Here is a 14,933-nt window from a genome sequence, read left to right as displayed (position 1 = left end):
CCACTCCACACAATTTACCTTCCACCCCAAATAGGCAGCACCAGTCTATAAAAAACAAAGGAAAGAGCAAGCTGTCTAAAGAGTCTTAATTCTTCTTCATGGAAGAAAGCAACATGGTACTGTGGCTTTTGACCTCCAGGGGTTGGATTAGATGATTTTCCACATGGTTTATCGTGAAAGGTTTTATTGCACATTCACCTCACAGATCCCCCAACAATTTACTTGCCATAAAAATGGCTACCACATGTGGCAGGTTTTAAAAATGTCCATCCGCCAAATGGATTTGCTTCTCATGTCACCACCCGGAGCGGGCAGCTTTTCCTCCACACACCTCAAGAAGGTTCTAAGCGAGTGGGTAGAGGCACTCTGATGAGCTGTAATGAATGTGGCTCCCAGGAGAGAGGTGACAGACTCTGCTTCTACAGCCCTCAGAGACACATCTTGGTTGCCATTTTTCTTCTTCTGTACTGGTGGGTGTTTTCTTTGCTTGCTTTTCTTCTTTGGGAGGTGAGTTTTTAAAAACATTTCTCTGTAGGTCATAAAATACTTGTATTCCTAGATTCTATGAAGGTAGAATGAACCAACATGGCCCACAGCCACTACCTCAGTGGCCTATACCAATCCTCACACTCTCCCAAGTGTTCTCATTTATAAGCTACCAACATTACTAGCCTATCTGTTAAAAACACAGGGAGAGAGATTTATCGTGATTTACTAGAAGCAATGCAGTTGTTTCCTTAGCAGGAAGTCATTGTCTATACATCCATTAGCTAGTAACAATACTAAAAAAAAAAATCATATACATGGATGCACTTCTCTTTACATGACAGATGTTACTTCTCAAACGAGACAGCCTATTGAGAAATCCTTCAAGATCCAGTTAATTAATGCCTCCTCCATAGACCCAATAATCAGGTGTGATTTCTCTCTTGACCTCTCTTTTGTCGCTTGTCATAATGTCCCCTAGCTATTCCTGGGGGACCCAAAAGGCAGCCTCATAGGGGTCTGAGAACCAGCCTGTTAACAGCAGTCCCCCATCTTTCTTCAGTAGTGCTTCTGCCTCCTGCTGTACAACCCAGCCTGAAGAGGATACTGCTCGTCAGAAGAACACCATTATCTGTCCCTGGGTGCCAGCAAGATTTCCCATACTGCAGGCACCAGAAGGAAGCTGGGGAAGGTCAGGGAAGGTGGAAGGCCTCCTCCTGTCCCCGCAGAGCCTTGTCTTGTCACCTGGCTTGGGAATCTCCATCTGGGTCCAATAAAATTTCTCGTGGGAAGCTCCATCAGCTTCTGATCTTCATCCCTCTTCCCGTAGTGGCTTTAAATTAATCCAAAGGACCATGGAGGGTCCCTCCATTCGTCATCCTCTTGGCCCAACAGGCATTTTTGATCCCCATCTCTCTCCCCTTTAACAACAGCAAGGGGGAGGGAAACATTGTTTTAGAAGTTAGTAGCAGAACTCACCAGGTGGAGACTTGTCTTTTGTTTACCAAAACATTTTGATAAGCCACTTTGGTTGAAGCAAAATGGTCCTTAGGACATAGGTGGGATGGAGACAAGAAGGTTTATAAAGTGAGAAGAATTTTTGAGTTTACAGGAGCAGTGCTGGAGGAAGAGGGGGCCTGGAAAAGGGGGTAAACTAGGAGAGATGAGAAGGGATGGCCCAGCAAGAGAGGGGAGTCTATGACTCAAGGAAAAGAGAAAGTGAGTGAGAAACTCACAGTGAAGGATATGACAAATGGACTTTTTAGAATAGGAATGATTAATGTTTTCAATATAAAGTTGTTTATTCTGCCATGGACATCAGTCTTATATTAAAAGGAGCTCGATTAAATTCACTCAATGAAACAAGCTATAGGTTTAAAAATAACGATAATTATTAATTAATAAAGATCATTTAAATTAGTTCAACATATCAAAATATGTTACATATATAGGCACCCAAATAAACTGTAGTTCTTTTTCACACACAGCTACACATTGTACCTAGGGTACAGGACAAGGTTTCACAGCTTCTCTTTAACACAATTATTCTCACATATACCCCCCTCCTAATTGTACCTGGTGGGAATGGTATTTGGGAGAGGGTAAGGAAAATGAGTGTATTCCATATTTGTATAGCTATAAGACCTAAAGAGGGGATATGCAGCAAGAAGTAATATGTAAGAGAAATCAAGAATTCAGGGAAAGTGAAAAATCTATAAAATATTGGGGTGGGGTGGAGTTGCCAGATAAAATACAGAATGCCCAGTTAAATCTGAATTTCAGATAAACAAATGACTTTTTAGGTTATGTCCCAGATATATTTCTCCTTATAGATGTCCTGTAGTTTTATTTGTAAAAGCTGGCAGACCTAGAGTAAGGGAATGCTGGACTACGTTAGAAGTAAAAAACATTTTAAGTGTCACAGAAGAGTATGGCTTGCATTTTCAGAAGCACTGTATTTAGAGTCAGGCTCAAAGCCCTTCACAAACTTGTATCAGTTACATGGTTTTTCAGACTACGAAACACATGATGTGAATATTCTCTCTCAACATCAACACTAGCCATAAAAACTTCAAGGAGGTTCTAACACCACTGTCTTACTAATTGTCTAAAAAAAACTAGGGGGGCTTCCCTGGTGGCGCAGTGGTTGAGAATCTGCCTGCTAATGCAGGGGACACGGGTTCGAGCCCTGGTCTGGGAAGATCCCACATGCCACGGAGCGGCTGGGCCCGTGAGCCACAATTGCTGAGCCTGCGCGTCTGGAGCCTGTGCCCCGCGACGGGAGGGGCCGCGATAGAGAAAGGCCCGCGCACCGCGATGAAGAGCGGTCCCCGCACCGCGATGAAGAGTGGCCCCCGCTTGCCGCAACTGGAGAAAGCCCTCGCGCGAACCGAAGACCCAACACAGCCAAAAATAAATAAATAAATAAATAAGAAAATCCTTAAAAAAAAAAAAAACAAAACAAAAACAAAAAACTAGCTATTCTATCTCTAAAGGGAATTGTCATTTAGACCCTTAAACTTACAGAGAAACCAATCACTAGAGAGGTAAGTGAATAGCATGTCCCTCAGCTCCCTACTTATAGGGTCAACAGAATGAAATGTAGCCTGGGGACTCTTACCTAACAAAACTAGGCCAGCTGAGTCACCATATAATCAAGTGAGGCCCTTACTACCTCGCTTTATCAGGCAATAACAATCATGCTCTTAAAATGTCCAAATTTTGTTTTACAAAAGATCTAAGCCATCCACAGAGGCAATGTGAAACAATAGGAAATACTTTTCAATTTAAAAAAAAAAAAGTTTATTACAAATGTGCTTTATAAAATACAAGGTAAATGTACTTCATAAAGTTACAGCTTAACGTGACATGTGGGGAACCTGTTTCATTTTTATTAAAGCTGGATTTATTGCTTTGGTTTATTGGTTTATGTTCTCAGAACTCAATTTAGACTCTAGATGATTTGCCCAAAGGAAAGCAGCTGGGTCAGCTGTGTGTTGGACTATACAAGCCAAGGGGTTGTAATATAGGTATTAACTAATCTTGGCCTGTGCCAGCATCCCCCAAACATACAGAAAACATTCAAAAAAATACCTTTCTAACTTACTCCTAATTTCAGCAGGATGAACTTTCTACGAACATACCATGTGCTTTTTTTTCACCTTTGCACTGAAATTCTACCTCTCTCTCTCTCTCAGATCTGCTAGCTTAAATCCTACCCATCCTTTAAGGCTTCTCTACAGTATCACCCCACTTCTCTAGCCTGTCAGCTCTCAATGGGGCTGCACTACTCTAATGGGGCATTTTGAATATTTGTGGGGATGTTCTTTTGGTGTCAGCCTGACCAAGCACTTTAACATATTAAACTGCATCTTATTTTACTATAAGTCATTTTTCTTTTATTTCTTTATATTATAGTAGGGATATTATGTTGATTTTTAAAAATTAAGTGTGTAAGGAAAGATAAAGGACCAAGAATAGCCATGACACTATACTTCTGAAAAAGGAAAGTATAGAGGGGGTATTTCCCCAACCATATTTGGACTTTTAATGGAGCTATAGAAATTAAGAAAATGTTATGTTGGTCCAAAACTTGATTAACTGACAACGGAATAGAACAGAGAGCCCAGAAACAGGCCTACGCGTATATGTAACTTTGTATATTATAGAAGAGGCATGTCAAATTGAGGTGGACTGAGAGACTGTTCAATAAATGGACCTGAGAAAAAAGGGTTATCCATTTTGGAAAAAAATCAAATTGAATCTCTTCCTCACATCATATACAAAAACCAACTCCAGATGTATTAAAAATTTAAGTGTAGAAACAAAACTTAAAAAAATATGTGAATATAATTTAGCCATGGAGTAAGGAAAAGTTTTTAAAACAAAAATAAAAAGCATTGACTGTAAAAGGAAAAATTAATAAATTTGACTATATTAAACTTAAGTACTTTATCTTAAAGAAAGTGAAACATTACAAACTGGAAGATGTTTGCAATTCACATAACTGATAAAGGATTAGTATCATGAGTACATAAAGAGCTCCTAAATATCAATTTTAAAAAACACACACTAACAACCTAGTAGAAAAATGAGCAAAAGACAAGACCAGGCTTTTCACAAAAGAGAAACTACATATGGCCAATAAACATGAATTCTAACAATAGGAAGTATTAGAGATAATGTGAATTTATAGAATCTTTTATACACTGCTAGTGGGAATTAAATTAGAGCAACTATTGCGGAAAACTACTAAAGTTTTATCTACTAAAGTTAAACATGCCAATACCCTAATGACACAATAATTCCACCTCTAGGTTTATATACAGGAAAACTCCTGACATGTATACCAAGAGGCATGTACAGAAATGTCCACAGCAGCACTTTTCAAACAGTAACTATTTAGAAACAACCCAAATGCCCATCAACAGAAGAGTGAGTAAATCTGGAATATTCACACAACGTTATACAGTAGAGCAGTTAAAACCACTGAACCACACTGCCACATGTAACGATATGGATTAATCTCAGAATTACAACGTTAACTGAAAAGAGTATATGCTACGTGAACTTTTTTCATAAGGCTAAAACAATTAAAATTAAAATATGTTAAAAAACGCATATTCAAACGCATATTCAATCTGCATTGAACGCAGATTCAATGAAATTATGCAAAAAGGGAAGCAAGACAATGACCAGTATGGAATTCAGGGTAATGGTTACCCAGGACAAGGGACACAGAAGGATGGTTCAGGAGCCATCTGCATCTCCAGGGTCAGATGTAGGTTATGGTAAAGGTCCTATCTTTTCTGTTGGGGGGCAGTTTCACTGGTAATTATTACATTATTTAAAATAACTAGCTAAACAAATAGAAGACTAGAAGGGGACCATACACAGATCAATAATGGAGAGTGTGTCAACGATCAAGGATTATGATTAGTCAGTTCATGCACCTACAGTTAAAAAGAAAGATGAAAGGAAAGAAGGAAGTAAAGAAAAATGAGGACAAAAGAGAAAACAAATTATGTGTGCAGGATGTTATATATTATATATAAACTTCATTTCAAAATAGTAAAGAGGGCTTTGGAAGATATCTGTTATAAAAGGGAGGAGGAAGGTACCTGACAGGGTTGCAAAACACTGCTCTAGCCAAATGAGGGTTCATTTTTATTATAAATTCTGAACCTCCATGTCATGTTATATCACTCTTAAGGCACTGCATATATCGTCTGGGTTGTGATTTTTTTTAATGTATTTGTAGTATCTCCCCTGGACTGTATGTATGTTTCTTGAAGGTTCTGAATTCTCCACACTGTACAGTGCCTTGGGTAGAGTAAGCACTCATTAATTTGTCGAAATAACAAAATATATTATTTAACTTGGTACTTTAATTTCTTGAAGAATCAGGTTTAATGAAGACACTAATTTATGCCAGATAACTGCCCTCCACATTCTGGAGTTTATCAGGCACTCAGGAATACAACATCTGAAGTATCAAGAGAACGTCTACTCCTGGACGGCAGATGTTTAACTCAGTAATTTTGGTCCATACTCGTTTAAGCCTAAAATACTCTAAAGATTCCCAAGGAGGGCTTCCCTGGTGGCGCAGTGGTTGAGAGTCTGCCTGCCAATGCAGGGGACACGGGTTCGAGCCCTGGTCTGGGAAGATCCCACATGTCACGGAGCAACTGGGCCCGTGAGCCACAATTACTGAGCCTGCGCGTCTGGAGCCTGTGCTCCGCAACAAGAGAGGCCGCGATGGTGAGAGGCCCGCGCATCGCGATGAAGAGTGGTCCCCACTTGCCGCAACTAGAGAAAGCCCTCGCACAGAAACGAAGACTCAACACAGTCATAAATAAATAAATAAATAAATAAAAGAACGTGAATTTCTTTAAAAAAAAAGAGGGCTTCCCTGGTGGCACAGTGGTTGAGAATCCGCCTGCCAGTGCGGGGGACATGGGTTCGAGCCCTGGTCTGGGAGGATCCCACATGCCGCGGAGCAACTGGGTCCGTGAGCCACAACTACTGAGCCTGCACATCTGGAGCCTGTGCTCCACAACAAGAGAGGCCGCGACAGTGAGAGGCCCGCGCACCGTGATGAAGAGTGGGCCCCGCTCGCCACAACTAGAGAAAGCCCTCGCACAGAAACGAAGACCCAACACAGCCAAATAAATAAATAAATAAAATTTAAAAAAAAAAAGATTCCCAAGGAATCTCAATAGCTTCATTTATGTAATAATAATAAAGTGTATTAAGTATTTACTATGGGCCAGATGCTTTGTATTATCTTGAACAAAGAAATTACTTTGGTCTCTTTTACCCATAAGGGAACCATGATTCAGTGAGGTTAAGAACCTTTTCCATGTCTACATTGTTGGTGATGGCAGAAGAGTGATTTGACTTCAGTTGGTTTTACACCAAATTAGCCTCTTTCAAATATGTTATGCCACCTGGGGACATTTTCATGTCTTGATCAATTTTTTGTTTATTTCTTTGTTTTTTGTTTTTATAGGTCCTTTACATATAGAAGGCAAGGTTGCAGGGTTCCATTTGCCAAGGCCAGAGAAGGACAAAACCTAAAAGTTAAAGGCTTAATGAGGTCCCCACAGTAAAACTCTGAAATAAGAAGGGAGATAAAATGCCTTGAAATCTTTGGAAGAGTTCTAGGAGGAGATCACGGGAAGCCATTTAGGAGAAGTGTTGCAGATCCAGGAGAGAGATGGTGGTGGCAGAAACCAGAGCAATGGTAGTAGAAATTGGAGAGAAGTATAGAGAGCTGAGATATTTCAGAAGCAGAATTGTCAGAACTTGATTCTTTGGACCAGGGGAATGTGGGAGCAGGAGGCTTGAAGGACAGGTTTGGTTTCTGAGTTGGTCTCTTAGTCCACCAGCAAAGGCCCTGGGTGTGTGTTCCGTAACTCTCCACAGAGAAAACCTTAAAAACGAGTAAACTACTTTTCAGACAATTGGATAGCTGGTTATCAACACCATCATGGATGGCTCTCTGATGGAAAAACATTTTGGAGGCTTTGCAAGCCAGAAAATGTGTTCAGAGGCTGATGACATTCTTCTTTTAGGAATATCATCTTCTGACCATAGATTCAAAGACCTTCCCCATCCAATTTATTATTTTCATAGCTGTACTGCAGAAACGAAAACAAGCATAGACAGAATATATCTGACTATGAAAGGTACCAGTCTTGGAAGAAAGAAGTGATATCACGAATCATTTCTTGCCTCTTGGAAATGAGAGCAATGAAAAATGCTCAGATGATCTGATTTAGGTAACAGCGCATTCCACAGCACACTCCAACTGCAGGGAATGAATTTTTCAATGGCAGTACCCAAAATTGTGTGTTCTCTGCTAATTCCTTTTTATAAATCATAATGCTATTGTGTTCTGCCTAATAAATTAGTTTGGATAATAACACCATAAGCCTTGAAACAGAAACCCATTTGATCAAAAGAAGATAAATCAAGAAGGAAATATATTACCATCTAAAATATTAATAGAGCTGGAACTATCAGAGAAAAAAGATTAAGCTCTCAATGAGGTTACATTTCTCACCATCTGACCATAAACGTTCCCAAGTGTTGATTCAGCATACAGTCTTTTCCAAAAGTCTTAAAAGATTGAACAGATGCTCCTGAAGGTCAGTGAACTACATTACAAATTTGGCACTAATTTACTCTTTTCTTCCCTGTTTATAGGGTGGGGGGGTGGTGAGAGGTGAGAGGTGGTGGAAGAAGGGTCAGTTTTATCATCATCAATGGACACACGGGGACAAAAAATAAAGCTGGACTCCAGAGGAAGCAAGGAAGCTGAGCCTCTCAATCTGCCATCCTGCATAGGATGGCCTGAAATGAATAGGAGACAGAAATAACAACTTGGAAAATGATTTTGCAGAAGGTCTTCTTTTATCATAGAAGATGTTTAACCACAGCTGTGGTTGAAACACTCATAGAAAAACAATGTTTGTCAAAAAGATGTGGCTATTTTTACAAGATAAATAAAACAATCATTTCCAATTAGTTTTAAAAGAGAATGCCAAATAGAATATACATGGGATTTGATCATCTCACACGTTGGCAGGCAGAAACATAAGCATGTTAAGAACCAAACATCATGCTTTTAGCCCCTATACATTTTGCCTAAATGGAATTCCCCTACATGGCAAACATGTCTCCCGTTATGCAGCAAAATCCACCTGAGCCCAACACCATTTTCCTGAAGTCTTAATTTCTTTCAATAGGCACTAAATCTTTTTATTGCAACCACCAGATGCTTTCTTATTGCTAGAAATGGTACAGGTACAATACACTAACTTTTTGATATATACTCTAGCTTTTCAAGATTCTGTTGGAAACAAAATGATCCTTTATGACATTTTAAAATATTCCACCTCATTTATTACTTTCCTGAATTACCATCATTAATTGAAGGACCTTCATTTACTGCTCTCCCACCCTCCCCCCCAAAGCTAATCTATTCCCCAACCGCCTGCCATAGACTAAATAAAAGTCGGTCTATCATAGCAGCAGGGATGGTCATGCCAATTTCACAGCGTGATTTGTGCACTCATTTTATTTTGCAAATGACCCTGCCTTCCATCTGTCTAAGCCGAATGTCCTGCTTTTTCCAAGCCAGGCCTCAGGAGCAGCAGCACATGAAATAAGGAGGAAGACACAGAACGTCCCCCTCCTGCCCGCTTCAGCAGCCACACAAAATCAGAGAAATCTGGGGGAGAGCGGAGTCCTTCTATATTGCTTACATTCCCAAGAAGCCATTTGAAGGTGAATGCTTTCATGACGCAAATACAACTCTGAAAATCAGACTGATAGACTAAACATATAAAAGGCAATTTCCAGTTTTCATGTTCTGTCTTCTTATCTTGATTTAATAACAACTTACCCAAAGTAACATCTCAATATATAAAGACTTAAAATACATAAGGATTTTAAAAGATTGAGCCTTTTAGATAATTTTTTCCCCTAGAGCTAAGTGTCAATCAGGCAAGCATAAAGGAGAAGACACCCTATTCCTTGATCATTCAGCAGCACTAGGTGCATCCCTCAAACCATGTACCTCTTTAGGTTGAAGACCAGAAAGAGCTGCAGCCAGAGAATAAGAAGCCTTGGAGTCAGATTACAGTGGTCTTCCTCACCTGCTTTCTCTGGGAATCTTGGGTGGCCAACTCAACCCCTTTGGGATGGGTGCAGTTTGTCCCTTTCTTGGTATTCATGCAGTGGAAGGTTCCTTGTCCAGTCTCAGACTTCAGAAAAACACAGCTTTGGCAACCTTCGCAGCAAGGGAGAAGAATGTATGAGTACATGAAGTCAATTGCTTGACAGTGTAGCATTCAGATGCCCTACTGAAGTCTCTTTTTAGCTCCAACAGGTGACTAAGAATTTCACCACCTCCCACTTATCACTTCCTAACATCTGCTCACAGTTGCAACTCAGGGAAGGAAGTTCAAATTCTGCTACCTTAACCAAGTTGCTTGATTGTTTTAATGGGAAATAACAACCAAGAAAGCAAGACACTAGTGTTCCCTCAAAGCTGGGCCCTTATGTGATACATAGATTTAATTAATTCATCAGTCACTATCTCCTAATGAACTTAGCTTTTGGATATCATAGTTTAGCTGCTTCTTTTCTCCATCTGTGATATGTAGAATACAGGCTGATTATTAAGATTAGAGATAATATATGTGAATAGTCTAATAGAGTGTCATGCAATAAATATAGTTGATGTTGGCTCCAAAATGTATATAGAGAAAAGATTTATAGGTAGCAATAATATTAAGGAGGCAGATAATGGATTTGCATTGAAGTCTTTAATTATATAGCAAAGACATGCTTTTAGTTGAACTATGTTTATCCTGGGTGGTAGCAAGGCCAATGGAAATCACAGAAGACTATGAAAGACAACCGCCTCACCTCAGGCCACCAGCGGAGGAACTGCATATGACAAATATTCATAAATTACAGCTAATTTTATTATATTGAAAACTGCACACATACTACTACCTCACTGGGATAAGCCAGTTTTGTCTTTCGCTATCTTGTCTGCCTCTCTAATTCTTGGCTGAAAAATTGTATTCATTTCCCCCAAATTCTGTAGTCTCCAGATCAGTCTAAACAATGGGTATTATTTCTAATTAGTGATCCAATATAATTTTATAGGATAATTAAGTCCCTAGTTTTTCACTGCCCCATAATGGGCACTATTAAATTCAAAAGAATTTATACAAAAATAGCCCCCAAAGTAGTACCATGGAATCTAGAGCATCTATTCCAAACACATGACAAAGGAACAAAAGAAAATCCAGAATAGTTTCTTGTACAGTCCAGCAAATTTCCACAGAGATCTTCAAACTAAGAATCTGAGGGGAAAAAAAATTAAAGTGTAGGAAAATTTTCTTTTTAACTGAAGGAAAAGCCACTGTTTATCAGCATAACGATATCCAAACACATTATTAAAGCCTGACAAGTACAGGCTGGATGTCTGTCTCTCTCACACACACACAATCAGAGACTAAGTAGGTTGGAGAAGTAAAAGAGTAACAGTACATAGAAAAAGGAATACTTTGGGTCGTGCTTCCTCCTCCCCTCCACCCTTCTTGGAAAACACGAGGTCATGGATTTCTCTAATGTTTCTACCTCGTAGTGAAATTTGGAGAATCAAGGCAGTATGTAGGGCCAAGTTTAAACGCTAATATGAACTCAGTAATATTTGCCGTTTTGGAAAACGGCGGTGGGGTGAGGTGCAGAGGTGCTTGGAACGAAAGCCAAACGTCTCCAAATACCAGATAAAATCCAAAGCATTCTTTCCTGCTGTCAACCTCTGGAAACGACAAAATAAGAACTCCTGGTCGCTGTACTGTTTTGTTCTTAGAAAGTGTGCCCTCGGAGCGGCTCAAAGACAGAAGCTCTACTCTAATTCTGGGAGAATACGAAGCTGACATTCATTCCTCTTTACCCATTCCCGTTTCTTTCACTAAAATAACGTGGAACGACAATATTTGTATGCATTGCACAGTGCATAAGTCTCAAAGAAGGAAGGGACTTCGGACCATAAACCTTCCTCCCCAGCGCCAGGGACCGAGGTGACACAACAATCCTCATTTACCATACGAAGGGAAGGCGACCGCGCGACCTCACCCGACGGTCCGTGCGGCAGAGACTACGCCTTCCAGCATGCAGCACGGCCACGTCCCGACGCCGGCGCCATCGGACCGGTGCATGCCGGGAAGTAGAGTTTTTCCGTTTCTGAATGGCTCGGAGACGTTTCCTCTCTCCTCTAACGCCGCTCACACTCTGCAGTCTTCAGAGGCCAGGCCAGTAATAGGCACGCTCATATTCGTGACAGTTTTAAATCCCAGGTTGGTCGTTCCGCTGCAAAGTAACTTTGGGAGCACGCAAAAAAAAAAAAAAACCCACAAAACCGCCAACATTCTTTGCAGTTCTTTTCCGGTTGGCTTGTTGCCGTGGTAACGAGCACACACAACCACCGCAGCGGTTATGGCAGGGCTGGGCGGTGCGCAGATCCCCGACGGGGAGTTCACCGCGGTCGTGTACCGGCTCATCCGGGATGCCCGCTACGCCGAGGCCGTGCAGCTGCTGGGCGGAGAGCTCCAGCGGAGCCCGAGGAGCCGCGCCAGCCTGTCGCTGCTGGGCTACTGCTACTATCGCCTGCAGGAGTTCGCGCTGGCCGCCGAGTGCTATGAGCAGCTGGGCCAGCTGCACCCGGAGCTGGAGCAGTACCGCCTGTACCAGGCCCAGGCCCTGTACAAGGCCTGCCTTTACCCAGAGGCCACCCGCGTCGCCTTCCTTCTCCTGGACAACCCCGCCTACCATAACGGAGCCCTCCGTCTCCAAGCCGCGATCAAGTACAGCGAGGGCGATCTGCCCGGGGCCAGGAGCCTGGTGGAGCAGCTACTGAGTGGGGAAGGAGGAGAAGACAGCGGGGGCGAGAACGAGCTCGATGGCCAGGTCAACCTGGGCTGTTTGCTCTACAAGGAGGGACATTATGAAGCCGCATGTTCCAAGTTCTCTGCTGCCTTGCAGGCTTCGGGCTACCGGCCTGACCTTTCCTACAACCTGGCTTTGGCCTATTACAGCAGCCGGCACTATGCCCCGGCGCTGAAGCATATCGCCGACATTATTGAGCGTGGCATCCGCCAGCACCCAGAGCTGGGTGTGGGCATGACCACTGAGGGCATTGATGTTCGAAGTGTTGGCAACACCTTAGTCCTTCACCAGACCGCTCTGGTGGAAGCCTTCAACCTCAAGGCCGCCATAGAATACCAACTGAGAAACTATGAGGCGGCCCAGGAAGCCCTCACGGATATGCCTCCGAGGGCAGAGGAAGAGTTAGACCCTGTGACCCTGCACAACCAGGCGCTAATGAACATGGATGCCAGGCCTACAGAAGGGTTTGAGAAGCTACAGTTTTTGCTCCAACAGAATCCCTTTCCCCCAGAGACCTTTGGCAACCTGTTGCTGCTCTACTGTAAATATGAGTATTTTGACCTGGCAGCAGATGTCCTGGCAGAGAATGCCCATTTGACTTACAGGTTCCTCACACCCTATCTCTATGACTTCTTGGATGCCATGATCACTTGCCAGACAGCTCCTGAAGAGGCTTTCATTAAGCTTGATGGGCTAGCAGGGATGCTGACTGAACAGCTCCGGAAACTCACCAAACAAGTGCAGGAAGCAAGACACAACAGAGACGATGAAGCTGTCAAAAAGGCAGTGAATGAATATGATGACACCCTTGAGAAGTATATTCCCGTGCTGATGGCCCAGGCCAAAATCTACTGGAACCTTGACAATTATCCAATGGTGGAAAAGATCTTCCGCCAATCTGTGGAATTCTGTAATGACCATGATGTGTGGAAGCTGAATGTGGCTCATGTTCTGTTCATGCAGGAAAACAAATACACAGAAGCCATAGGTTTTTATGAGCCCATAGTCAAGAAGCATTATGACAACATCCTGAATGTCAGTGCTATTGTGCTGGCTAACCTGTGTGTTTCATATATTATGACAAGTCAAAACGAAGAAGCCGAGGAGTTGATGAGGAAGATTGAAAAGGAGGAAGAGCAGCTCTCCTATGAGGACCCAGAGAAGAAAATCTACCATCTCTGCATTGTGAATTTGGTGATAGGGACACTTTATTGTGCCAAAGGAAATTATGACTTTGGTATTTCTCGGGTTATCAAAAGCTTGGAACCTTATAATAAAAAACTGGGAACTGATACCTGGTATTATGCTAAAAGATGCTTCCTATCATTACTAGAAAACATGTCAAAACACACCATCATGCTTCGTGACAGTGTTATTCAAGAATGTGTCCAGTTTCTAGAACACTGTGAACTTTATGGCAGGAACATACCTGCTGTTATTGAACAACCCCTGGAAGAAGAAAGAATGCATATTGGAAAGAATACAGTCACTTATGAATCCAGACAATTAAAAGCTTTGATTTATGAGATTATAGGATGGAATATGTAGTAATGTCTGACAGTGGCCTTATCATAATGGCTTTACATCTGTTTTTCACTCTGTTTTATCTGTAGTTAGCTATTGGCCTCTTTATATTTATTACACGTTGAACTTTGTACACTTTAAAATTATAAAAATAACCAATATTTTGTTTTTAAAATCTTCACAAAGTGAAATATAAGAACTTTGACACCTAGAAAGACTTATGAAGAATTCAAAACTGCATGGGGACACTATTTCTATTAGAAATTGTTAGCACCTATGTTCCGTCTCCTTTGTTATCATTTGTACTTTGTGCATTTTGAAAGTCCTACACAAGGATTATGTTATCCAGGGACTTGGCACTATCAGGCCCAGAACTCAGTAGTTAAGGTATAGGATTTCTAGGCTTTTAATAATAACCTCAGGGATTGTGTGTCCTATTCTCACAGCCTACCCTCATTATTGTATTAATTTTAATGAATACATATTATATAGCATTTAGAGTGTTTTGTCAGGGTTTTTCAATATAAATGTAATGCTTTATGTAACCAAAATACATTATAAATGTTTGGTGTTTTTTTTTTTTCAAACATGCAAGAGTCACTGGGAGATCTTTGCCCTTAACAAAATTATGGTGCTGTGGTTTAGAGACAATAAACAATTGTCAAAGCAAGAATTTTACATGGTTTTCTTTTGTTCCATTTGTTAATAATTTGAATACATGAACAAGATATATTTACTGTTTTTTCATAACTGTGCTCTCATTTAACAATGAAGAATAGCAGAGGTATTGTGAGAACTCTTTTCTTAATTCCTACCTTTGTGTTTGCAATTTAGGATATGTTAATGCTGGAGTTGTTTCTGTGTGGTGGCCTCTCAGGTAAGGAAAAATCTAGACTATTCCCATGACCCCACCAAACTTCTCTCCCACCTCCATCACAGATGAAAAGGTC

At 41.2% G+C, this 14,933-nt stretch overlaps 1 protein-coding gene and 1 long non-coding RNA gene across 2 annotated transcripts; one reads left to right on the top strand and one right to left on the bottom strand.

The window, feature by feature from the left end:
* Nucleotides 1–791: 791 nt before the first annotated feature.
* On the bottom strand, nt 792–11,672 carry LOC130708733 (uncharacterized). The gene is made up of 3 exons (XR_009009087.1): nt 11,618–11,672; nt 9,651–9,784; nt 792–1,406 (listed from the first exon to the last, which is right to left on the bottom strand). It is a non-coding gene; the product is annotated as an uncharacterized LOC130708733 (long non-coding RNA).
* A 140-nt stretch (nt 11,673–11,812) lies between these two features.
* Nucleotides 11,813–14,513, top strand: IFT70B (intraflagellar transport 70B). Its single transcript, XM_007190414.2, has one exon. The coding sequence runs from the start codon at nt 12,010–12,012 to the stop codon at nt 14,005–14,007; it is 1,998 nt and encodes a 665-aa protein (XP_007190476.2). The 5' UTR covers nt 11,813–12,009; the 3' UTR covers nt 14,008–14,513.
* The last annotated feature ends 420 nt before the right edge of the window (nt 14,514–14,933 follow it).

The sequence above is a fragment of the Balaenoptera acutorostrata genome, chromosome 8, assembly GCF_949987535.1.
Source record: "Balaenoptera acutorostrata chromosome 8, mBalAcu1.1, whole genome shotgun sequence".
Lineage (NCBI taxonomy): Eukaryota > Metazoa > Chordata > Mammalia > Artiodactyla > Balaenopteridae > Balaenoptera > Balaenoptera acutorostrata.
This window is presented reverse-complemented; position numbering and strand designations above follow the sequence as displayed.